The 26980-nt window shown below is 44.4% G+C and overlaps 1 protein-coding gene across 1 annotated transcript in view; it reads left to right on the forward strand.

Moving 5' to 3' along the window:
* Positions 1–26980, forward strand: part of gabra5 (gamma-aminobutyric acid type A receptor subunit alpha5) — a 238007-nt gene that overhangs the window by 189431 nt on the left and 21596 nt on the right. Inside the window, exon 10 of the mRNA XM_070891338.1 lies at positions 8445–8597. Coding sequence (XP_070747439.1) covers positions 8445–8597 — 153 coding nt within the window. The remainder of the gene's footprint in view (positions 1–8444; positions 8598–26980) is intronic.

Consider the following 26980-nt stretch of genomic DNA (forward strand, 5'->3'; position numbering starts at 1 on the left):
CTCATTGAGGTGTATAAAATTATGAGGGGCCTAGGTATAGCGGATAGATAGGGCCTATTTCCCTTAGCAGAGGGGTCAACAACCAGGGGCATAAATTTAAATAATTGGTAGAAGGTTTAAAGGGGATTTGAGGGAAAATTTGTTCACCCAGAGGGTTCTGGGGTTCGGGAACTCACTGGCAGAAACCCTCACCACATTTAAAAAGTACTTGAATGTGCACCTGAAGTGCCGCAACCTGTAGGGTTACGGACTGAGAGCTGGAAAGTAGGATTAAGCTGGATAACTTCTTATTGGCCAGCATGGACATGACGGGCCACAATGGCCTCCTTCCGTGCTGTAAATTTATATCATTCTATGTGTTGTGTATGCAATAATTCAATAGACTGAATACTGTAAACTCCGAACAGGTACAAACCTGGCTCTACTTTATTAGGCCCAAAGTGATTACATTACAAGATGGCTTGCCTTTTATACCTGGGCCGCGCACACGTGCGCACAGCCCAATGACCGCCAACAGTGACGCCACCTGGTGGCTAGTAAAACCAAGCATACATACATGATAGTATCCCCCTTTAAGATATTAGTAACGGTCTTTTTACAAATTGTGATAGTCCGGGGCTTTTCGCTCCTGAGTTGAACGTCTCAGTTCAACTCCAGCTTTGGGCGAGCGTTCTGAGTCTATTATGACTGGGGACTGGGTAGCCGATCTGATGGGTGTGGCAATGACCATGTCAGGGATTGAAAGTCTAGATTCATTGATGACAGCGGAGACCTCTGATGACTGAGGGTAGGTCGGTTGGTCACTGATTGTGTCTTCCTCAGACTGTTCTGGTTCATCCGTGTACCGCAGCTTTATCTGATCGACATGTTTCCTGCATGTTTGCCCATTCTTGAGCTTAACGATAAACACTCTGTTACCCTCCTTGACTGTAACAGTACCGGTGATCCATTTGGGACCTTGACCATAATTCAGTACATACACATGGATCATTGACAGAAATGTCGCTTGACACAGTAGCGTGATCATGATACCCTTGCTGACTTTGACGTCTGTATTCGACACGATTATTCAAGCCAGGGTGGACAAGAGAGAACCTGATCTTGAGACCTCTCTTCATCAATAGTTCAGCAGGGGAGCGCCGGTAAGCTTATGGGGTCTTTCCTGTAATTAAGCAATATGTGTGACAAGCGAGTTTGCAGTGAACCTTGAGTTACACGTTTCATACTCTGCTTGATGGTTTGGACCACATGCTCTGTTTGTCCATTGGATGCGGGTTTGAATGGTGCTGACCTCACATGTTTGATACCATTGAGTTTCATGAACTCTTGAAACTCCATTCTGGTGAAGCAAGATCCGTTGTCACTTACAATAATGTCAGGCAGACCATGCATAGCAAACATGACATGAAGGCTCTCAATGATAGCTGAGGATGTGCTGGTTGACATGACTGTACACTCTATCCACTTGGAATAAGCATCTACCACAACTAAGAACATCTTTCCCAGGAAGGGACCTGCAAAGTCGATGTGGATGCTGGACCATGGTGTAGATGACCAGACTCAGCGGCGATTCCGCTGGTGTTTTACTAAACTGCATGCAAGTGTTGCACTGATGAACACATGATTCCAGATCAGAGTCAATTCCAGGCCACCATACATGAGACCTGGCAATAGCTTTCATCATGACAATACCGGGATGAGTGCTATGTAGATCATGCACAAATTTCTCTCTGCCTTTCTTGGGCATGACAACACGATTACCCCACAGTATACAATCTGATTGAATGGATGGTTCATCTTTGCGACGGATGTAAGGTTTGGTCTTCTCACACAGTTGCTTGGGTATGGCAGACCAATCACCACAATGTTTCACAACCGATAATATCGGGTCCTGGCAGATCCAGGTCTTAACTTGTTTGGCCATGACAGGGGTTCCTTCACTTTCAAAAGCATCCATGACTAACAGTAGGTCTGCTGGTTGTGGCATTTCCACATCTGGTGTGGGCAATGGCAGACGGCTCAATGCATCGGCACAATTCTCAGTGCCAGGTCTATGGCAAATGACATAATCATAGGCAGATAATGTCAGCGCCCACCTCTAAATGTGGGACGATGCATTCGTATTTATACCTTTGTTTTCTGAAAACAATGAAATGAGTGGCGTGTGATCTGTTTCCAGTTCAAACCGAAGACCAAACAGATACTGATGCATCTTTTTAACCCCATACACACAGGCTAGTGCTTCTTTCTCTACAATGCTGTAGGCTCTTTCCGCCTTTGACAAACTTTTTGAAGCATATGCAACAGGTTGTAATTGGCCCGACTCAATAGTTTGTTGGAGCACACAACCAACTCCATATGACAAAGCATCACAGGCCAATACTAGATGCTTGCACAGATCATAATGTACCAACAGCTTGTTAGAGCAAAGCAGATTAGTCACTTTCTCAAAAGCTCCATCTTGAGATGCACCCTAAACCCAGTTGTCACCTTTTCTTAGTAGCATGTGCAGTGGCTCTAAAAAGGTGCTCAAGCTACGTAAGAAATTACCAAAGTAGTTGAGTAGACCAAGGAATGAACGCAGCTCTGTCACATTCTGAGGCTTGGGTGCATTTTTGAAGGCCTTGGTGTTTTGAGTCTGTACCGTCAGCAGCAATTTTCCTCCCCAGGATTTCGACTTCCGGTACCATGAAGATGCAATTCGAGCATTTCAGTCTAAGTCCCACTTTGTCCAGACGATGTAAAACCTCTTCCAGGTTGTTCAGATGTTCGGCGGAGTCACGACCTGTGACCAGTATGTCATCTTAGAATACGACGATTCTGTGGACGGACTTCAGTAGACTCTCCATGTTCCTCTGAAATATGGCTGCAGCCGAGCGAATTCCAAAAGGGCACCAGTTGTAGATAAACAGTTCTTTATGGGTGTTGATGCACGTAAGTTTCTTCATGTGTCGACCAGCTCCTGTGTCATGACTGACGTCAGATCCAGTTTTGTGAACGACTTCACCCCGGCTAGCGTTGCAAACAGGTCAATCAGCCTTCGGTAACGGGTATTGATCCTGTTTATAAACTCGGTTGATCGTAACCTTGTCGTCTCCACAAATCCTGACAGTGCCATCACTTTTCAACACTGGAACAATGGGGCTGGCCCATTTGTTAAATTCGACCAGTGATATGACCCCTTCACGCTGGAGTCTGTCCAGTTTGACTTCGACCTTCTCCCTGATCATGGACAGAACTGCCTGAGCTTTATGATGGACGGGTCTTGCATCTGAGTCCACATGGATCTGCACCTTGGCTCCCGTGAAATTGCCGTTGCCTGGTTCAAACAGCGAGGGAAACGTGCTCAGCACTTGAGCAGATGGATATCCTCCTCCGACGACAACGCTTCGATCTCGTTCAAGTTCCATTTGATTTTTTCTAACCAGTTCCTGTTGAATAGCGTTGAACCATTGCCTGGAACAATCCATAACGGTAAATCGTGAACCGCACCATCATACGACACCTTGATTACTGCACTGCCAATCACCGTTATGAGTTCTTTAGTATACGTACGCAACTTGGCATTGACTGGACTCAGCTTAGGCCTCACAGCCTTAGTATCCCACAGCCTGTCGAATGCCCTCTGACTCATTATGATTGACTGGCACCCATGTCCAATTCCATCGATACCGGCACACCATTAAGTTTTACATTAATCATTATCGGTTGGCTCTTTGCTAGGAACGAATACAGTCCATACACTTCCTCCTCTGGTATCTCGGATTGCATATCCGGATCCGCACTAGACTGGTCATCATCCTCCATGTGGTGTGTCGCAGCACGCTTGCTCAGTTGCGGACACATGCGCTGGAGATGCCCCACTCTCGAACAGCCTTTACAAATATACTGTTTAAACTGACAGTGATGATGCCAATGATTTCTCTCACAACACCAACACGGTGATAACGGATTCATTCCCGTTGGCGGACTTTGAGCAGCAATAGGTTTCGCATACGCAGTCGGGTAGGCCCTACCATATGCAGCTCTGCCAAATGACAATACTGTTTGTTCAGTATTTGCCGAGTTCCGATTTTTCAATTATATCTGCTTTAAGCTTTTGTCCGTCGACATGCATGATTGGGCAATCATGACGGCCTTGCTCAAATCCAGCGCCTCCGCCGCCAGTAGCTTACGCAGGATCACCTCGTGGTTGATGCTGATTACAAAGAAGTCCTGCAGCATGTCTGCCAATGCAGTTTCAAACTCACACGGTCCAGCTAGACGTTTTGGTTGGCAATGAATTCCAATACATCCTGGCCCTCAGAACGAACGTGCATGTAGAATTGATATCTTGAGATGATGATACCTTCATCTGGTTTGAGATGGTTACGTACCAGAGCACATAGTGCTTCATAGTTCTTGTCCATTGGACATAAGGGCGAGAGGAGATTCTTTATGATTCCATAGATTTTCGGACCACAAACCATGAGGAAGACCGCCCGGTGCCGAACTGTGTCTGCCTCTTTCTCCATTTTGTTGGCGACAAAGTCGGCCCAATCTTCTCCCTCCACGAATCGCTCCAGAATTCCAATTGCGCTCATTTTTGCATGCAAAATTTGTTACCTCGTCGCCAAATGTTGTGTGTGCCATAACTCAATAAACTGAATACTGTAAACTCCGAACAGGTACAAACCTGGCTGTACTTTATTAGGGCCCAAAGTGATTACATTACAAGATGGCTGGCCTTTTATACCTGGGCCACGCACACATGCGCACAGCCCAATGACCTCTGACAGTGGCGCCACCTGGTGGCTAGTATCCCAAGCATACATACTTGACACTATGAAGGGCAGCATATGCTCCTTTAATGATATTGACAGTGGGTATATTGCATATACCCATGTATACTATTCACAACATAGTACATACATTGATATGCATTTCATAATAATGTAACTATTTTGACAGGTTTTTTAGCCAAAATTCTGCCACCTTCAAAGGCATTGACTCAATCCTGTCCTTACCTGATACGCTCACAGATGCACACTTTCAATGGGTGTCCTTGAAAAGCAATCAGCAGTGAGATCCCCTGGCGAAAAAAGAAAGAAAAGAAAAACTTGGATTTATATAGCGCCTTTCACGACCACCGGACGTCTTAAAGCGCTTTACAGCCAATGATGTATTTTTTGGAGTGTGGTCACTGTTGTAATGTGGGCTAATTTTCCACTCCTAAACCAAGGGCTGCTGAGGTCAATTGCTGTTTCCTTATTGTCACTGGACTGAGACCAACAAAGATCAGGGATTGATCCTGGGACTTCCCTGGTGTGTATGTGACTCATCGGTTAAACTCGCTGAACCACAAGAGAGTATTTTTGCATTTTTTGATAAATAACATTTTGTTTTCCATTTATAACCAACAATGCTTTAAAGTATCAGTTTAATAATTTATCAGTCCTATTGCATCAGTAGATTATTAACACATTCTCATCTCATGTGGTATAAAATAAGTTGGGGCTGCCATTTAAGATTATGATTATTTCGACAAAATACTGTGGGGATGCTGGAATCTGGAATAAAAGCAGATAATGCTGGAAATCTCAGCAGGTCAGGCAGCATCTGTGGAGAGAAAGCAGAGTTAATGTTTTGGGTCGATGACCCTTTGTCTGACGAATGGTCATCGACCTGAAACGTTAACTCTGCTTCCTCTCCACAGATGCTGCCTGACCCTATGATAATTTAGAATTCAATGCAAGTGTTAAAACCTCCACCCTGTTATTCCGTCAATGGCTGTTCAACCTGTTTTAGAAGTAGGTGTGTGGTAATCACAATTACTGGTCAAATACTAAAATGCTTTTGATTCACACCAGATGATGAGCCAAACCAGCTGGCGTTAAAGTTATAATGCAAGTTAACTGGCTTACCAATCAGAGCTGACAAATTTGACTCTTGGTAACCACAGTACTTTGCTCTCCATTGGCAACAAGTAAAGCAGAATGATTTTCAGACCCTGCTAGTGCATCCTCTGTAAGCTTTGTTTAGGTGAGCGACATATTTCAGCAATAGAATTCATTAACAGGGAAGCAGAAGTTATGGATTAAGAAGCTGATGCCAAGATGTTAAAATGTCTGGGCTAAAATTGACCTAACAGATTGATTCAGTATCAAAATACAATGGGATGCAGAAGTGTACAGAAATCAGGGGATAGCTGACTCATAATGAAGGTTTGTGGAGGATAGCAAAGATGGGGCAAAGGTATTAGTTGCTGTGGAGAACACAGTGGAAACATTTCCAACCACATGACCAAGGGGGAAGGAAGTTCATGAATTCCCGAAAGTTGTTTAATTTTCCGAAGTATCGCTTACTGTGTAAAAATGTTAACCATTATGCTAATGAAACAGATGGCTATCATAAATTACATAAGCATGTAATGTAACTTTCTCCCTAACAGCACTGTGGGAGTACCTTCACCGCAAGGACTGCAGCGGTTCAAGAAGGTGGCTCACCACCACTTTCTCAAGAACAATTAGGGATGGGCAATAAATGCTGGCCTTGCCAGCAATGCCCACATCCCATGAACTAATTAAAAAAAAATGCTCATTATTCACTTGATCTGCATTCTCTCATCTCTTATAAGCAAAAATATGATTTTTATACATGTCTTACAAAAAAATAAGCTTCCTCAGATTATTTAAAGTGCATTATTAAATAATACTTTCATATTCACACAGGTGATTTATTCCTACCCCAAATAGCAGCTAATAATTAGAAAGAAAGGATCTTCATCCTGTCTCAGGAGGAAGATGAAGGCGCAGAAGAAAATGAAGTGGTGGCCAATATCCTAGTGCAGATGACAGAGCAGGCAGATTGGAGGATGATACCTCAATTGTCTGCCACAAGCCCAATTTGACTAAAGGAAGTGGCCATCATGTGTTGAGGTTGCAAAAGATGAAGAAATGCACCAGCCCCAGGAGTCAAGAGTTTTGTCCTCGGCTCCCCTCATGCTGCAGAGTTTGAGGGCAGGAAACAACAAGTGCCTGGAGCATCTCAGCACACCAAACAAGTTTGTGCTGCTATGCAAATCAGCTTCTACAGATTGCAAAATGATGCTACTTTCGTGCACCACACACTATAAATTTAAATGGACACAGTTAATACCAGGGAGATTGGCCTGCTTATCAAGCATCTGACTACACTGCATCTCCCACCATGTAACTCAGGGATATAAGCAGCCAGACCTCCTTGAATTCCTCTGATGATCGACATAGTTGTACATTTTGGGCCACTTTGAGCATCGCTGTGGTCAAAGTAACATCCTTCGAATGTTGACTCTGTGGCAAATCATTGTGATACCTAATCTCAGAACTCCACTTCAAGTGCTGCTCAGGGTTGTTCTATAAAGATATCCAGTTTTGAAGTTAACTACCAGCCTATCTTTTGAGCACGTTAAACATCAATATTATTTATCCACCTTCTTAATTGAATAATTGCGAAATTAAAATGTGGTTGCTCATTTTATTGGTAGCCAAACTGCTAACCCCATTGCAGAAACTTGTCACCATTCTAAAGTAATACAAGAGTGTACCAACAATACGGTGGGATTATCCTACACCCCTAAGAAACACACAGGTCGCGACACAGACAGGTTGATTGCACCTCTTGGGTTGATTTTTCAACTGGTGGCAGTCTATCTCTCTGCTGAAAAACAGGTGGCTAGCAGTTAAAAATGAAAAGAGTAGAGGGCAGGGATCCCTTGACTGCCTGGGGGGGCAGGGGTCCCTTGTTTGCCCCACTGAAGCCTAAGGCCTGCTTGGTGCATTTTTGAGGAGGGCCTGCTAATGGGCGAGTGGCTTGTCCTCCTGAAATAGGTGAGCGGCGCATCTCCCATAACCAAAGAGAGTTAAAAATTGAGAAAAAATACAGCTGTCATCACTCACTCTCGCTGTCGGCACTGATGGGATCAGATGCTAAGCAAGCACCAGTGCACACGCGTCTTACTTACATGCCTGCTTTATGCCAATTTCAAGCTTCTAGTACTCCAAATAAAGAGAAATGTGCATGAAGGCAATCTGAGGCTATTTATGCATACATCGATGTATGAACCTTTCACCCTGGAAAAATGAGAATTGCCTGATGTCGAGCTCCTCCATAGTTAATTTAATCACTTGATTTCACAAGTTAAGCAAATAATAAGTACAATTCAGTTCTCCATGGCAGGACATGGATGTATGATATGGATGACTAATGAATTGAATTTTGATAGTCATAGATATGAGAGAATAAAACCTACAATGTAATTTCTTTGAAGGGAACAGGTTCAATTAATACATAATACGGATGACGAAAGTTGCTGCTGTTATGTCAAATATACTTCAACAAATGATTTTAGAAATAGTCCCATTTCTAATGCTGACTCCTTCACCCATCATTTCTGTCTAACGTTTTTCCCCCTTTGTTATTTACAGGTGATTATGTGGTAATGACAGCACATTTCCATCTGAAGAGAAAAATCGGTTATTTTGTCATCCAAACCTATCTCCCCTGCATTATGACTGTTATCTTATCCCAGATGTCATTTTGGTTGAACAGAGAATCTGTCCCTGCCAGAACTGTGTTCGGTAAGTTTAAATACATTTGTGTTCGACATGAGTTTTAAGTATTAATGTGAAATGCGCTGCATTTCAAGCATGTAATAATTTGTAATCATCTGCTCATCTTCTGTTGAGCAAGCAGTTTGCTTTTTCTAATTCTCAAATATCCTAAGAAAATAATTTTGCTGCATTCGTCATTTCTCTTTGACAGACCATGCTATAATGGTTAGATAAGGGGAGGAAGGACCAACATTGTAATGTTATTAGTTAACAAATACAAATTTGCTAGTTTTAAGGCAAGAATGAGATAAGATCATACACTCCATTTAGTTCACCTGAGGAGATTTCTTCTGTTCACTATTTGTAGCTTAATCATACCCATATAAAAAATGCACGTACAATTTTGCTATAAAGAGTAAACAAAAGTAGTTTTCGTCCCCTCCCCTTGTTGCTTAGATCCATGAACAGAATATGAATAAAATATTCTGTCTTGCCTTCATGCAAATTCTCTATTATTATACTCCCTATAGAATGATAAATGAAGCCACAGGAGATTGAAAGGTTGGGGAATGGCCATGAATATGAATGGAAGCATTTATGTAAAGGGAGAGCTTTAGAGAGGATGGGGGGTGCGGGGTGAGGGGGGAGGGGCGGGGGGAAGGGATTGAATCTGGAGGAAGGAGGGAAATGGGAGCCAAGGTGAAGATTGAAATCACCAAGGATAATGAGTTGCTTGGTGCAGAGGAAGTAAAGGAGAGAGGATATCTCGGGGGAAAAACTTGGCTTGGGTCTTGGAGAGGTGATTGAAGATGATTTTGAAGGTGAGACAAGGGGGGTAGAACAGGGAGAGGTGTTCAAAGGAGGAGAAGGTGCCAGAGGAGTAGGGCCAGCAGATAAGATGTAACCCATTGATGAGGCCATACCACCACTGTGGAGGTTTGGGTGGGGCAGGTGATGGAAAGTATAGCCAACTGGGGCGACTCCGGTGTTGCCATTCCATTTCCAGGTTTTGGCCATAACCAGATTTTCAGTGCAATTATCCACAGTGGATGGGAAGAGCATTCTTTGCATGTGAATGGACAGTCTGGCGTGAAATGTAGATAAGGCTGGTGATTGTTCCAGTAGCAGAGCCTGAGTGGAGTGAGCAGGACAGGATGGAGATTGGTGAGGTAAGCTCTCAACTGGCGTACAAGACGCGGAGGTCAGATTCGAAGATGAGGCCGTTGCAATTACAGCTCTTAAAGAGGCAGCAATGGGTACCACACTGGAGAAAGTTGAGAGGGGCATACAGAACATCTGTGGTCTTGTTCAAGAGGGATTAAAGTTTGGGACTGTGATAGGACATAGGTAAAAAAAGGGATGAGGTCCTACGAAAAGAATTTAAGGAGCTAGGAGCTAAATTAAAAAGTAGGACCTCAAAAGTAGTAATCTCGGGATTGCTACCAGTGCCACGTGCTAGTCAGAGTAGGAATCGCAGGATAGCGCAGATGAATACATGGCTTGAGCAGTGGTGCAGCAGGGAGGGATTCAAATTCTTGGGGCATTGGAACCGGTTCTGGGGGAGGTGGGACCAGTACAAACCGGACGGTCTGCACCTGGGCAGGTCCGGAACCAATGTCCTAGGGGGAGTGTTTGCTAGTGCTGTTGGGGAGGAGTTAAACTAATATTGCAGGGGGATGGGAACCTATACAGGGAGACAGAGGGAGACAAAAAGGAGGCAAAAGCAAAAGACAGAAAGGAGATGAGGAAAAGTGGAGGGCAGAGAAACCCAAGGCAAAGAACAAAAAGGGCCACTGTACAGCAAAATTCTAAAAGGACAAAGGGTGTTAAAAAAGCAAGCCTGAAGGCTTTGTGTCTTAATGCAAGGAGTATCCGCAATAAGGTGGATGAATTAACTGTGCAAATAGATGTTAACAAATATGATGTGATTGGGATTACGGAGACGTGGCTCCAGGATGATCAGGGCTGGGAACTCAACATCCAGGGGTATTCAACATTCAGGAAGGATAGAATAAAAGGAAAAGGAGGTGGGGTAGCATTGCTGGTTAAAGAGGAGATTAATGCAATAGTTAGGAAAGACATTAGCTTGGATGATGTGGAATCTATATGGGTAGAGCTGCAGAACACTAAAGGGCAAAAATCGTTAGTGGGAGTTGTGTACAGACCTCCAAACAGTAGTAGTGATGTTGGGGAGGGCATCAAACAGGAAATTAGGAGTGCATGAAATAAAGGTGCAGCAGTTATAATGGGTGACTTTAATATGCACATAGATTGGGCTAGCCAAACTGGAAGCAATACGGTGGAGGAGGATTTCCTGGAATGCATAAGGGATGGTTTTCTAGACCAATATGTCGAGGAACCAACTAGGGGGGAGGCCATCTTAGACTGGGTGTTGTGTAATGAGAGAGGATTAATTAGCAATCTCATTGTGCGAGGCCCCTTGGGGAAGAGTGACCATAATATGGTGGAATTCTGCATTAGGATGGAGAATGAAACAGTTAATTCAGAGACCATGGTCCAGAACTTAAAGAAGGGTAACTTTGAAGGTATGAGGCATGAATTGGCTAAGATAGATTGGCTAATGATACTTAAGGGGTTGACTGTGGATGGGCAATGGCAGACATTTAGAGAACGCATGGATGAATTACAACAATTGTACATTCTTGTCTGGCGTAAAAAATAAAAAAGGGAAGGTGGCTCAACCGTGGCTATCTAGGGAAATCAGGGATAGTATTAAAGCCAAGGAAATGGCATACAAATTGGCCAGAAATAGCAGCGAACCTGGGGACTGGGAGAAATTTAGAACTCAGCAGAGGAGGACAAAGGGTTTGATTAGGGCAGGGAAAATGGAGTACGAGAAGAAGCTTGCAGGGAACATTAAGGCGGATTGCAAAAGTTTCTATAGGTATGTAAAGAGAAAAAGGTTAGTAAAGACAAACATAGGTCCCCTGCAGTCAGAATCAGGGGAAGTCATAACGGGGAACAAAGAAATGGCAGACCAATTGAACAAGTACTTTGGTTCAGTATTCACTAAGGAGGACACAAACAACCTTCCGAATATAAAAGTGGTCAGAGGGTCTATTAAGGAGGAGGAACTGAGGGAAATCTTTATTAGTCGGGAAATTGTGTTGGGGAAATTGATGGGATTGAAGGCCGATAAATCCCCAGGGCCTGATGGACTGCATCCCAGAGTACTTAAGGAGGTGGCCTTGGAAATAGCGGATGCATTGACAGTCATTTTCCAACATTCCATTGACTCTGGATCAGTTCCTATCGAGTGGAGGGTAGCCAATGTAACCCCACTTTTTAAAAAAGGAGGGAGAGAGAAAACAGGGAATTATAGACCGGTCAGCCTGACCTCAGCAGTGGGTAAAATGATGGAATCAATTATTAAGGATGTCATAGCAGTGCATTTGGAAAATGGTGACATGATACGTCCAAGTCAGCATGGATTTGTGAAAGGGAGATCATGCTTGACAAATCTTCTGGAATTTTTTGAGGATGTTTCCAATAAAGTGGACAAAGGAGTACCAGTTGATGTGGTATATTTGGACTTTCAGAAGGCTTTCGACAAGGTCCCACACAGGAGATTAATGTGCAAAGTTAAAGCACATGGGATTGGGGGTAGTGTGCTGACGTGGATTGAGAACTGGTTGTCAGACAGGAAGCAAAGAGTAGGAGTAAATGGGTACTTTTCGGAATGGCAGGCAGTGACTAGTGGGGTACCGCAGGGTTCTGTGCTGGGGCCCCAGCTGTTTACATTGTACATTAATGATTTAGACGAGGGGATTAAATGTAGTATCTCCAAATTTGCGGATGACACTAAGTTGGGTGGCAGTGTGAGCTGCGAGGAGGATGCTATGAGGCTACAGAGTGACTTGGATAGGTTAGGTGAGTGGGCAAATGCGTGGCAGATGAAGTATAATGTGGATAAATGTGAGGTTATCCACTTTGGTGGTAAAAACAGAGAGACAGACTATTATCTGAATGGTGACAGATTAGGAAAAGGGAAGGTGCAACGAGACCTGGGTGTCATGGTACATCAGTCATTGAAGGTTGGCATGCAGGTACAGCAGGCGGTTAAGAAAGCAAATGGCATGTTGGCCTTCATAGCGAGGGGATTTGAGTACAGGGGCAGGGAGGTGTTGCTACAGTTGTACAGGGCCTTGGTGAGGCCACACCTGGAGTATTGTGTACAGTTTTGGTCTCCTAACTTGAGGAAGGACATACTTGCTATTGAGGGAGTGCAGCGAAGATTCACCAGACTGATTCCCGGGATGGTGGGACTGACCTATCAAGAAAGACTGGATCAACTGGGCTTGTATTCACTGGAGTTCAGAAGAGTGAGAGGGGACCTCATAGAAACGTTTAAAATTCTGACGGGTTTGGACAGGTTGGATGCAGGAAGAATGTTCCCAATGTTGGGGAAGTCCAGAACCAGGGGTCACAGTCTAAGGATAAGGGGTAAGCCATTTAGGACCGAGATAAGGAGAAACTTCTTCACCCAGAGAGTGGTGAACCTGTGGAATTCTCTACCACAGGAAGTAGTTGAGGCCAATTCACTAAATATATTCAAAAGGGAGTTAGATGAAGTCCTTACTACTCGGGGGATCAAGGGGTATGGCGTGAAAGCAGGAAGTGGGTACTGAAGTTTCATGTTCAGCCATGAACTCATTGAATGGCGATGCAGGCTAGAAGGGCTGAATGGCCTGCTCCTGCACCTATTTTCTATGTTTCTATGTTTCTAGGAGAGAAGCAAGCCAGAGCTGCTTCCAGAAATCCCTTTCTGGCCATTTCACTTGTAGTAGTCTTTACCTGCATCAAATTGGTATTGGGGCCCCAAAGATGGGAGTGCTGGCCAACTAAATCGAGACCCACTCTCAAATGGTAGTGAATGGGCCTCAGGAGGGAGGCCTGCAGTAAGTTTACTTTTGTCATTTTGGTTCTGTTAACATCTGTTCCCACAGAAAAAAATGGTAGCGAGACCAATATCTACAGGCCATGGCACACCTATCTGGCAGTGATCACTGGGAACCATCTTCGTAGATTGCTATCCCAGAACTTGTGAATCCCGTGAAGCCAGATGCAGAGCTGTGCCACGACATCTACAGCTATCACACAGCACAGGGGTGGCACAGAGAGCAACAGTAATGATCAGTTGTGGCCTGAAACTTCACTCCATCTCCTTGCAGGCATATAGCAATGCTGACCTTTGGAGATCAATGGAAAGGTATAGAGTGCCACCCTCCTTGCGAATATCCCGTAGAATGCTGTAAGCGGTTTTGATACTAGCCCAATTGCTAGATGGACGGTTCGAATCACCCCTGCCTTACTAAAGTTCTAGACCCGGGAATTATTGTTCAGAGTGTAAATGAAATGAGTCACGAACAGGAATGTTTCGGTGAAAAATCGTACTTATATTTATTTGGTCTAACACACACTGGCTAAAACATGCACTACTAAACGAAATCACTGTCTCTGTGGAGAATAAAATTCAGGTTATAAACAACATACATACAGTACAGAAATGAGACCGAGTAACACGCAGTAATTCCCTGGTGGATTCTAACCCTATCCCTACCAATGAATTACCCTCCCCAGAATAGCCCTGAAAAGCTTAATTTCTGATAAAACCCTGAGCCCTTACCCAGCTTGCCTGAGATATCTGCTTACTGGCTTGGGACACTCTCAATCATGCTCACCACCACACCAGCCAGTTTCTTTTCTTTAGCTCAGCTGTGGGAAGTTACTGCCTGGTCTTCAGTCTCAGTAGCTTCTTCTGTGGTACTGTGGCTTCCTCCTGGTGTGCCATGGCCTGTAGATATTGGTCTCGCTACCATTTTTTTCTGTGGGAACAGGTGTTAACAGAACCAAAATGACAAAAGTAAACTTACTGCAGACCTCCCTCCTGAGGCCCATTCACTACCATTTTAGAGTGGGTCTCGATTTAGATGGCCAGCACTCCCATCTTTGGGGCCCCAATACCAATTTGATCTTGGTGTAGCGAGAGCGAGAGGGAGAGAGGGCTCTCTCTAGATGCAAGCTGCAAGCTCCAAGTTTCACTCCCACCTTCAAGCTACAAGCTTCAAGCTAAAACTAAAGTGGAAAAGGCCCTGTATTTATGGGAGTTTGCAATCCCTATCTTTCCCGCCAATCTTTAAAACCCCTTTGTTTCTAAGCACAAGTACTCAGTGATTTTTAAAAAAATTTCAAAATATATACTTTAGTCATATAAAAATTTACACGATACATTGGAAGGCAGCTCAGTACATTTGGATGCGTTCAGCAATTCCATACAATACATTTGGATGCTGACAGCAGTTCCGTTCAATACATTTGCTTGCTTTACATTTCAGGGTACAATTCAGTACAATCCAGGATACATTGTAATTCAGTCATCAAATTACGTTACATGTGGCACTATATAGTACACAGAACGGGTGAGGGTACAGTTACATTTCTTTACAACATACATTACTAAACAGTTGCTGAACTTGCATTATACATGGCACTGCATAGGTGTCTTCAGATCATGGTGCTCTATGTATACAAAGGTTTACAAGTACAGCCCGAGGGGAGTTTTATACTGATTCCAGCCCCTGGGTTTACTGTGGCGGAAGGGCCTTAAACTGTGGCTCTTCCCCACCGTACCTTTGCGGCGACTGCACCAACTTTTAGTGCGTCCCTCAGCACGTACTCCTGGATCTTGGATTGCGCCAGTCTGCAACATGCAGACGTGGCTATCTCCTTGCTCTGGAAGACCAGCAAACTTCGGCAAGACCAAAGTGCGTCTTTCACCGAGTTGATGGCCCTCCAGCAGCAGATGATGTCTGTCTCGGCATGTATCCCTGGGAACAGTCCGTAGAGCACAGAGTCCTGTGTTACGGAGCTGCTTGGGATGAACCTCAACAGCAACCACTGCATCTCCTTCCAGACCTGCCTTGCAAAGGGGCAATCCCAAAGGAGATGGATGACAGTCTCGTCCGCACCACAGCCAACTCGGGGGCAGAGTGCCGTGTCTCTGAAACCCCGGCTGTGCATGAAGGATCTGACAGGTAGGGTCCTTCTCACCGCCAACCAAACTACGTCTTGGTGCTTGTGTGAAAGTTCTGGCGATGAGACATTCTGCCAAACAAGTTCGACAGTCTGCTCGGGGAACCGTCCGACAGGATCCATCATCGCCTTCTTTTGTAGGGCGTCCAGGACCTTGCGTGCTGACTACTGCTTTGTGGCCTTGTGGTCAAAAGTGTTTTTCTTGAAAAACTTTTCCATGAAGGACAGGTGCTGAGGCCTGGTCCAACTGCTCGGAGCGTTCCGCGGCAGCCTGGCCAGGCCAGGTACTTAGTCAGTGATGGGCCATCCAACCCATATGTATTGGGCTGATGGCCCTTAATTCTGGGCATCTCTGAGTCTTTGTGTTGGGAAAGACCTGGCTCCTATATGGTTAGCCAGGTTAGTGGGTTCATTGTTTCTGTTTTTCCTTTTGAGATGGAGGTGAGAAGTGCTTTTGCATATTAGAGTGGCTTTGTCAATGGTCCCCCTCTCCCCCCCCCTTCCTGACCGACAGCTCTTTTGTCAATATTTGTGGCCCACAGGGAAAGTACCTTCAGAAAAACCCATAAAGTCCATGAAATATTCTCGACTGAGTCCATTCTTTAAACAGCAACTTTGCGATCTCTTCAGTGCCATCTGCATTTTAGCAACTAGCAAACAGGAATTGGGGGCAGGGCTGTTCGCTTTCCTTCATACTCATGCGTGCACCTTGGGCTTCCTTTCCCTTTATTTTTGCTTGTCACTTCTCCGCCGCCTCTCCTTTTAGGCTTGGCAAAGGACTCTAATGGGTTTGCATGCCTTCTGAGCCTTTCGAAAGGGTTTTTCCCATTTTTGCTTTTCCCTATTGTGACACTGTTAGTTTGCTCCTTAAAATTTCACTTACTCCAGTTCTCTCACTCCCCCCACGAGCATCCTGTCTGCACCGGCCAAATGTGCACCTGAAGTTATGTTAATGAGCTAATCTTGAAAAATTGGGTACAAACGGTACATCTCCATTTGAGTCTGCCTAAAATTCTCCAACTTGCCATCCACTAAATGACATCAATAGTAGAAAATTTAGGCTTTAGTGCCTCAGCTTGCACATGAAGAATGGTCATTTATGAGAGGTATTCATTTTTACTGAATCAGAGAGCTTTCTTTTCATTTGGCTGCAACATTAAGCTTTACAGAGAGCTGATCCAGTGTAGCATGAAATAACTCCTCCAAGTCAAAAATATGTAGCTGGCTTGTTATGACTCCTCCGTGACTACATACAGATATAGCAAGCAGGATAGATTTCATGGAAGAGTTATTTAATGTTAAAACGCAAGTGATAATCAAGACTATACAAGTAGGACCGATTTCATGGAAGAGTAACTTCATACTACAGCAGCAGTAATCCTCAGCAAACACAGAGGGCTAGAATTTCCTGTGGCTTACCGCCCGGTTTCTGGGTGGTATTGGCTATTGAGGGCGCAAATCAGGTAAGCGGAAAGCTCCCTACCTGAGTTATACCAGCAGTTTCGAGGTACCGCTGGGGAGCGGACCGCCGGTATGCACCATCCTGAGATCGCCCTGGCGTGATATTTGGCTCAGCGGTGACCCGTAGGTGAGTATGAAAAAAAGACGCCCACGAGGATCAGCGGAGCAGGACGGTAGGTGTGTACCTCTGCAAGAAAAAGGTTAGTAATTGGTTTTTTACTAATTATCTTAAAAATCTGTTGTGGTTATTTAGTTTAAAAGGATCTTGGGAATGTTTTTTTGATATTTTAGGTGATGTTTTTGAAAAATTATTTTAATTTTTTTTCTGTTGTTCGGCCCAGCCCGCAGCTTCGGGGTACATGTTTTATTGATAAAATTTATCGCTCATTTTGTTTACGAACCGCCCAATCGACCCTAAATTGCACTTTGTCACTCAGAATAGGGGTGCAACGCCCATGTTTTTCGCTCGCCGGAGTTTTTAATTTTTGAGGGAGAAGATTTCGCCGGCGATAATCTTTCCAGTCTTAGCGGTCTTTTGTGCGCCGATCGGGTGCTGGCGGGCAGATCGGAAATTCTAGCCCAAAGATGTTAGTGCAGAATGGTGAAGTTTAACATGTATTGTGCAATACTGAGCATAAGTTGCAGTACTGGCACGGCTATTTTTTATTTTGCTCTCCCTGCACCATATTATTTTGCAACTCGACATACAAGTAGGGAATGTGAATCCCAGAATTCTTTCAATGGCACTGCTGAAGTGATCATTAAAAGGTACCAGCGGTCTAGGAAGGCTCACTCTTCAAATTTTCATTCCCTCCTAGTGGGAAAATGGCTTAGAAATTGACCTCCGTAGTGCTTCCTGTTATCGCCTCTGGGGGGTCGATAACAGGGCGCTAACCAATTACCGACCGGGATGAACGACTCCCGCTAAATTGGCCAAGAGGTTTGCGTCGTCGGTAACGCATGGTGCCACGATCTCCTGCCCCCGGAGATCGTGACCTCATTGGCCTGCGCATCACCCGGTAGCACCCCGGACCCGAACTTTGGTTCCATCCTCTGCAATATCGGCGGCCGACAACTCCGACAGCTGCAGGAGGCGTTGTTCGGGAGGCCGGGTGCTTCAGGGGTGCAAGGTAAAGGGGGAGGCAGCTGCGGTAAGGACAGAAAAGTGAGCATGTGCCGACGTCAGCGGAGAAAAGAATCAGGCTCGGCCGTAATGGACAACGCGGGGGTAAATTTCCTCCGAGCTTCTCCTGCTCTGTAGTGTTACTATGGTGGAAGTGCAGCAGAAACCTCGTTTAGATACATATACAGGGAGGAGCAGGGGCAACTCCAAGGCAATTCAGCCTGCATGGTCAAATGACATGCTATCACTCCATTTGAGATGAAGGGCTTGTCTTATAAGGAAAGGTTGAGCAGATTGGGCCTGTTACTCATTGGAGTTTAGAAGACTGAGAGGTGATCTTATTGAGATGTATAGATTTCTGATTGAGTTTGACAGGGTAGATGCAGAAAGCATGTTTCCCCTCATGGGGGAATCTGGAACTAGAGAGCATAGTTTCAGAAGAAGGGGTCGCCCATTTAAAATGGAAATGAGGAAGAATTTTTTCTCTGAGGGTCGTGAATCTTTGGAATTCTCGACCCCAGAGAGCTGTGGAGGCTGAGTCACTGAATATATTTAAGATGGAGTTAGACAGCTTTTTGAATGATAAGGGAGTCAAGGGTTAAGGGGAGCGGGCGGGGGAGTGGAGTTGAGGCCAAGATCAGAACAGCCATAATCTTATTGAATGGCGGAGCAGGATCGAGGGCCCGAATGATCGACTCGTGCTCCTATTTCCGATCTTACATAAGAACATAAGAAATAGGAGCAGGAGTAGGCCACCTGGCCCCTCGAGCCTGCTTCGCCATTTAATAAGATCATGGCTGATCTGATCATGGACTCAGCTCCACTTCCATCCCGCTCCTCATAACCCTTTATTCCCTTATCGCTCAAAAATCTGTCCATCTCCTCCTTAAATTTATTCAATGACCCAGCCTCCACAACTCTCTGGGGCAGAGAATTCCACAGATTTATAACCCTCTGAGAGAAGACATTCCTCCTCATCTCAGTTTTAACTGGGTGACCCCTTATTTCTGAGACTATGTCCCCTAGTTTTAGTTTCCCCTATGTGTGGAAATATCCTCTCTGCATCCACCTTATCTAGCCCCCTCATTAACTTATATGTTTCGATAAGATCATCTCTCATTCTTCTGAACTCCAATGAGTAGAGGCCCAACCTACTCAACCTTTCCTCAAATGTCACCCTCCTCATCTCCGGAATCAACCTAGTGAACCTTCTCTGAACAGCCTCCAACGCAAGAATATCCTTCTTTAAATACGGAGACCAAAACTGCATTCAGTACTCCAGGTGCCCAGGCACTCGCGTGAAGAATAATAAGTTGAGTGAGATAGTGAAGGATTGTATGGTATCCTTAAAGCCATACCTCAGCAAGAGGCAGAACCTACAGGGGAAAGGAGGAAACCATATGTTCCATCTTTTCAGATAATAGAAGCAAAGGAATGCCGCAAGCGTTACTGTTGGTGTCCTTGTGGCACAGCATATACGCCGATATCTATGAAGTCGACAGTATACGAAGTCACAGTATTTAACTGGCAGATTCTTGCTTCATCGCAAACAGAACAATACTGGTATGAATAAAATAAAGCTTTACAGGTTAAATGTTAAAGGAAGAAATCTAACCGTGAGGACTTTGAACTTTTCATCGTTTAGTGCTAACCATTAAACATCGAGATGCAGCAGTGAACATGGTTAATTAGCGGATCTAAGTGTTACATTACCATTGCTTTGCTTAAACAGCAATTAAGATGCTGTTTTCTTTTTTAATTATAACTGTTATAATGAAGAATGAAGTTATTAAAAAGGTTTGCGGTAATTGTAAAGATGTTTGTGAAATGGATAAATAGAAATAGTTTAATTTTGATTAATTCTAAAGCTGTTTCAAAGCTTTAACTCTTAATTTATTAAATTCTTTTTTGAAGAGGCAGACTTTTCAATAATGCAGGGCTGTGAAACTGCATAGCTCAATTATTGTTGATGGAAGACGGCCAACAGCTTTGAATCGCAGCACTGTCTGTTGGAGCAATAATACAATTCATTTCTCAATGTTATCTGTCTCTTGTGCACGGTGGCTGAAAGGAAGCTAGATAAACGCTGCCAAATTAACCCATTCTTGGCTGCAGTATTTCCTACTCAGTAAAGGGGCAGGACAGTGGTGCCCTCTATTGGCCTGACTGTTCTCCCAGGATTTCCCCGACGGCAGAGGCATGCACTGAGGACATTCCTGTTCATCGCCCGACTGAGAATAGGTACTGACTCATTTTGGAGCCGCATTGCCTTTTGGGAGATAGGTGAGGGGTTACCACATGCAAAAAACCTCCGGATTAAACCACTTTTGTTGATGAAGTACTTTATTTTGTCAAATAATCAGAAAACTACAGGACGAATTATCAACAAAGTCATTGTTAAATAGAGTTTTTTGAAAATACATCTGTATTCGATCAGTGCTGGATCAACTAACTGAACAGAATATTGTTATGACACATTTAAATATTTGATAAATTCAGATACCACAAAGTTGTTAATGATTCTGAGATTTTATGCAGATCATGGCAAGGAATAATGATATTGGAAAACTCTTGACACCCAAGAGATAATTTTCCAGTAGTCACTATTGGTGAAGTACCCCTCCCATTGCCAGTACTATTCAGAAAATCACTATCATAGATCGACAATTATTCTCCCACTGTGTTAGCAGGGATGAATGCAAAGTAAAGTCCCCTCTATTCCATGTCAACAATGGAGTAAGATTGTATTTGTACACTATGTATAGAAAGAAAAGAAAGAAATGCATTTATAAAGCGTCTTTCACGACCACTGGATGTCTCAAAGCTCTTTACAGCCAATGAACTACTTTTGTAATGTAGGAAACGCAGCAGCCAATTTGCACACAGCAAGCTCCCACAAAAGCAATGTGATAATGACCAGATAATCTGTTTTTGTAATGTTGATTGAGGGGATAAATATTGGCCAGGACACCTGGGATAACTCCTCCTTCGAAATAGTGCCATGGGATCTTTTACGTCCACCTGAAAGGGCAGACGGGGCCTTGGTTTAATGTCTCATCTGAAAGACGGCACCTGTGACAGTGCAGTACTCCCTCAGCACGCCACTCAGAAGAGTTTTCTAATATGACATTTCCTCCTACCTACACACCGCAGTCATCCTTATGCCTCTTGGGGTGAGACTAATTGTTTAAGAATTAGATAGTAGATATTAAATTATAGATAATGTCATGTTGTAGACTCCTGTTCACCAGCAACTGAGTGAGGCTGCTCAAATGATTTTCAATTCGAACCATTATAGTTAGCAGGTATAGGGAACTTTCATTGGATTCAAATCCACTTCACAGTGGTAAAATGATCCACTTAGTCCCTTAAGCCCTCTGGTGTCTCTAAGTCCTCATTATAAACTAACTGGTATGAAATTATGAGTATACTCATTACTTCTACTGCCGATTACAGTTTATTGAGTCATTAATAATATAGAGCTCCTGAGTTCTGCAAACTTTGAGACTTGACATTCCAAAATACAATCCTCATTAATATTCTGACTTACCCTTAGAGCGATGTACAGGATTTTGAATTAATGCTATATTCTGACAAAACTGGCATACCTTAAAAATATTAAAATTGGAAAACACAGATAATTGGTCCTGTGGCTAGATGCTAGCACCCTTGTCTCTGAGTCAGTAGGTTATGGGTTCAAGTTCCATTCCAGAGATCTAAGCTGACACTCCAGTGCAATACTGAGGGAGTGCTGCACTGTTGGAGGCGCTGCCTTTTGGATGAAATGTTAAAATGAGGCCCAGTCTGCTGACTCGGGTGGATGGTCCATGGCACTATTTCGAAGAAGAGCAGGGAAGTTATCCCCGGTGTCCTGGCTAGTAGTTATCCCTCAATCAACATCACAAAAACAGATTATCTGGTCATTATCACATTGCTGTTTGTGGGAGCTTGCTGTGCGCAAATTGGCTGCTGCGTTTCCTACATTGTAACAGTGACTACACTTCAAAAGTACTTCATTGGCTGTAAAGCGCTTTGGGACGTCCTGAGGTCATGAAAGGTGCTATATAAATGCAAGCCTTTCTTTCTAATAGTGCTATCCGCTGCATCTTTACTTCTCTGTCACTTTAGTTCAAACTCTCAAACACCTCCCTTCTCATCACATGGTGCCGTATGGGAGATGTTCCTGGATTTGCACCAGAGAGCAGTGAATACTGGGAAATCAGGTGGGTCAGAGTGCAAGCCTATAAAGGAACCCGCCTGAGTTTCTTCCATTTAAACTAATAAAGGAAAACCGGGTGAGTTCCTTTACTGTGATCCGTCTGATCTTTTGGAATTTAGCTGTGTCCGGGCAATCCTGGACACAGACACAGGAAAATCTCCCTTTATGAGATTAACTATTCCATGGTATTAATTTTCTTAGCTGAGTGATGAAAAATAGATTATTTCCACAAGTGTGGAAACATTGCAAACTTAATCGGACAGGTCATTGTCTCCGTCTTGCCCACTCCGCATCTTCAAGTCATCCAATCATGCAGGCCACAAACCAGGACATTCTGAAAAGGGAGGTAGAACAGCCAGTTGTCATGGTGCACATTGGTACCAACGACATAGGTAAAAAAAAGGATGAGGTCCTACGAGACGAATTTAAGGAGCTAGGAGCTAAATTAAAAAGTAGGACCTCAAAAGTAGTAATCTCGGGATTGCTACCAGTGCCACGTGCTAGTCAGAGTAGGAATTGCAGGATAGCACAGATGAATACGTGGTTTGAGCAGTGGTGCAGCAGGGAAGGATTCAAATTCCTGGGGCATTGGAACCGGTTCTGGGGGAGGTGGGACCAGTACAAACCAGATGGTCTGCACCTAGGCAGGACCGGAACCAATATCCTCGGGGGAGTGTTTGCGAGTGCTGTTGGGGAGGAATTAAACTAATATGGCAGGGGGATGGGAACCAATGCAGGGAGACAGAGGGAAACAAAATGGAGACAGAAGCAAAAGACAGAAAGGAGATGAGTAAAAGTGGAGGGCAGAGAAACCCAAGGCAAAAAACAAAAAGGGCCAATGTACAGCAAAATTCTAAAGGATCAAAGTGTAATAAAAAGTCAAGCCTGAAAGCTCGGTGCCTCAATGCGAGGAGTATTCGGAACCCAGGAGAGGGCTCTGAGCTAGTTAGAGTGGGTGAGAGCGCAGATGAACAGGACCCCAAGAAAGAATGCAAAAGGCAGGAGGCAACAGAGCAGAGTAGCACTGGGGTAAGTGTAAACAACAAGGTGATGGGAAGGGACAATATGTATAAATTTAAAGGGGCTGCAGGAAGGGTCAAAACTAAAAATCATGGTTTAAAAACGAGTATTAAAACACTTTGCCTGAACGCAAACAGCATTCGAAATAAAGTAAATGAGTTGACGGCACAAATAATTACAAATGGGTATGATTTGGTGGTCATTACAGAAACGTGATTGCAGGGTGGCCAGGACTGGGAATTAAACATACAGGGGTATCTGACAATTCGGAAGGATAGACAAGAAGGGAAAGGAGGCGGGGTAGCTCTGTTAATAAAGGATGATATCAGGGCAGTTGTGAGAGATGATATTGGCTCTAATGAACAAAATGTTGAATCATTGTGGGTGGAGATTAGAGATAGTAAGGGGAAAAAGTCACTGGTGTGTGTAGTTTATAGGCCCCCAAATAATAACTTCACGGTGGGGCGGACAATAATCAAGGGAATAATAGAGGCATGTGAAAAAGGAATGGCAGTAATCATGGGGGATTTTAACCTACATATCGATTGGTCAAATCAAATCGCACGGGGTAGCCTGGAGGAGGAATTCATAGAATGCATACGGGATTGTTTCTTAGAACAGTATGTTACAGAACCTACAAGGGAGCAAGCTATCTTAGATCTGGCCCTGTGTAATGAGACAGGAATAATAACCAATCTCCAAGTAAAAGATCCTCTCGGAATGAGTGATCACAGTATGGTTGAATTTGTAATACAGATTGAGGGTGAGGAAGTCGTGTCTCAAACGAGCGTACTATGCTGAAACAAAGGGGACTACAGTGGGATGAGGGCAGAGTTAGCTAAAGTAGACTGGGAACACAGACTAAACGGTGGCACAATTGAGGAAGAGTGGAGGACTTTTAAGGAGCTCTTTCAAAGTGCTCAACAAAAATATATTCCAGTGAAAAAGAAGGGTGGTAAGAGAAGGGATAACCAAGGAAATAAAGGAGAGTATCAAATTAAAAACCAATGCGTATAAGGTGACCAAGGTTAGTGGGAAACTAGAAGATTGGGAAAATTTTAAAGGACAGCAAAGAATGACTAAGAAAGCAATAAAAAAAGGAAAAATAGATTACGAAAGTAAACTTGCGCAAAACATAAAAACAGATAGTAAAAGCTTTTACCGATATATAAAACGGAAAAGAGTGACTAAAGTAAATGTTGGTCCCTTAGAAGATGAGAAGGGGGATTTAATAATGGGAAATGTGGAAATGGCTGAGACCTTAAACAATTATTTTGCTTCGGTCTTCACAGTGGAAGACACAAAAACCATGCCAAAAATTGCTGGTCACGGGAATGTGGGAAGAGAGGACCTTGAGACAATCACTATCACTAGAGGGGTAGTGCTGGACAGGCTAATGGGACTCAAGGTAGACAAGTCCCCTGGTCCTGATGAAATGCATTCCAGGGTATTAAAAGAGATGGCGGAAGTTATAGCAGATGCATTTGTTATAATCTACCAAAATTCTCTGGACTCTGGGGAGGTACCAGCGGATTGGAAAGCAGCTAATGTAACGCCTCTGTTTAAAAAAGGAGGCAGACAAAAGGCAGGTAACTATCGACCGGTTAGTTTAACATCTGTAGTGGGAAAAATGCTTGAAGCTATCATTAAGGAAGTAATAGCGGGACATCTAGATAAGAATAGTGCAATCAAGCAGACGCAACATGGATTCATGAAGGGGAAATCATGTTTAACTATTTTACTGGAATTCTTTGAGGATATAACGAGCATGGTGGATAGAGGTGTACCGATGGATGTGGTGTATTTAGATTTCCAAAAGGCATTCGATAAGGTGCCACACAAAAGGTTACTGCAGAAGATAAAGGTACGCGGAGTCAGAGGAAATGTATTAGCATGGATAGAGAATTGGCTGGCTAACAGAAAGCAGAGAGTCGGGATAAACAGGTCCTTTTCGGGTTGGGAATCGGTGGTTAGTGGTGTGCCACAGGGATCAGTGCTGGGACCACAACTGTTTACAATATATATAGATGACCTGGAAGAGGGGACAGAGTGTAGTGTAACAAAATTTGCAGATGACACAAAGATTAGTGGGAAAGTGGGTTGTGTAGAGGACACAGAGAGGCTGCAAAGAGATTTAGATAGGTTAAGCGAATGGGCTAAGGTTTGGCAAATGGAATACAATGTCGGAAAATGTGAGGTCATCCACCTTGGAAAAAAAACAGTAAAAGGGAATATTATTTGAATGGGGAGAAATTACAACATGCTGCAGTGCAGATGGACCTGGGGGTCCTTGTACATGAAACTCTTTTTGGAGTTCACCTGCAAAAACATAAAACATTAAATGGTGCCACCCGACCTGGGTGACACTCCAGACATTTACAAGGCCCTTTTTTTTTTTTTTTCCCCTTTTTTTTTGTGTTTTTCTTTTTTTGGTTTTTTTTTGGGCACTAAAATCACAATTTTCCCCAGTGCCCCCTATAAAAGAGAAGGGGGACACTAAAAGCACCGGCAATTAAAACAAATTAAACTTAAAAACGTAAAATCAAATTAAAATTTGGTTGCCGGGCGTGATGATGCACTCCAGTCCCTCCGGTGCCCACCTCTCGCGGAAGGCCGCGAGCGTACCGGTGGACACCGCGTGCTCCATCTCCAAGGACACCCTGGACCGGATGTAAGAGCGGAAGAGAGGCAGGCAGTCAGGTTGAACGACCCCCTCGACCGCCCGCTGCCTGGACCGGCTGATGGCACCCTTGGCCGTGCCCAGGAGCAGTCCTACGAGGAGGCCTTCGGACCTACCCGCTCCGCTCCGCACAGGGTGCCCAAAGATCAGGAGAGTGGGACTGAAGTGCAGCCAGAATTTCAGGAGCAGCCCCTTCAAATAATAAAACAGGGGCTGCAACCTTGTGCATTCCATAAAAACATGGAACACGGACTCTTCCAGACCGCAGAAATTGCAGGCGGCCTGGGAGTCCGTGAACCGGCTTAAAAATTTGTTGCACGGCACTGCTCCGTGCACCACCCTCCAGGCCAAGTCCCCGATGAATAGTGGGAGGACCCCTGCGTAGAGTGCCCTCCATCGGGGACCCCCGCCTCCTCCGGACGGCAAGATGGTACGCCATGGCGTGTCCGGACGGCCGGCGAGGATGGCAAAGTTGAGGGTGTGCAGGAGCAGCCCGTACAGGAAACCCCTCCGCGCGGAACTGAAAGGCACGGAGGGGATTTCCCCGAGGCGGCTCAAGTTGTGAGGCGCCGGCCCCCGAGGGAGGTTCCGGGGTTTGGCGCTGATGAGGAATTCCGTCCGGACGGGGGTCAGTTCGGACGGGATCTTCCTTGTACATGAATCCCAAAAAGTTAGTTTGCAGGTGCAGCAGGTAATCAGGAAGGCGAATGGAATGTTGGCCTTCATTGCGAAAGGGATGGAGTACAAAAGCAGGGAGGTTCTGCTGCAACTGTACAGGGTATTGGTGAGGCCGCACCTGGAGTAGTGCGTGCAGTTTTGGTCACCTTACTTAAGGAAGGATATATTAGCCTTGG

This window comes from Pristiophorus japonicus, chromosome 10 (assembly GCF_044704955.1).
Source record: "Pristiophorus japonicus isolate sPriJap1 chromosome 10, sPriJap1.hap1, whole genome shotgun sequence".
In the NCBI taxonomy this organism is placed as follows: Eukaryota; Metazoa; Chordata; class Chondrichthyes; family Pristiophoridae; genus Pristiophorus; species Pristiophorus japonicus.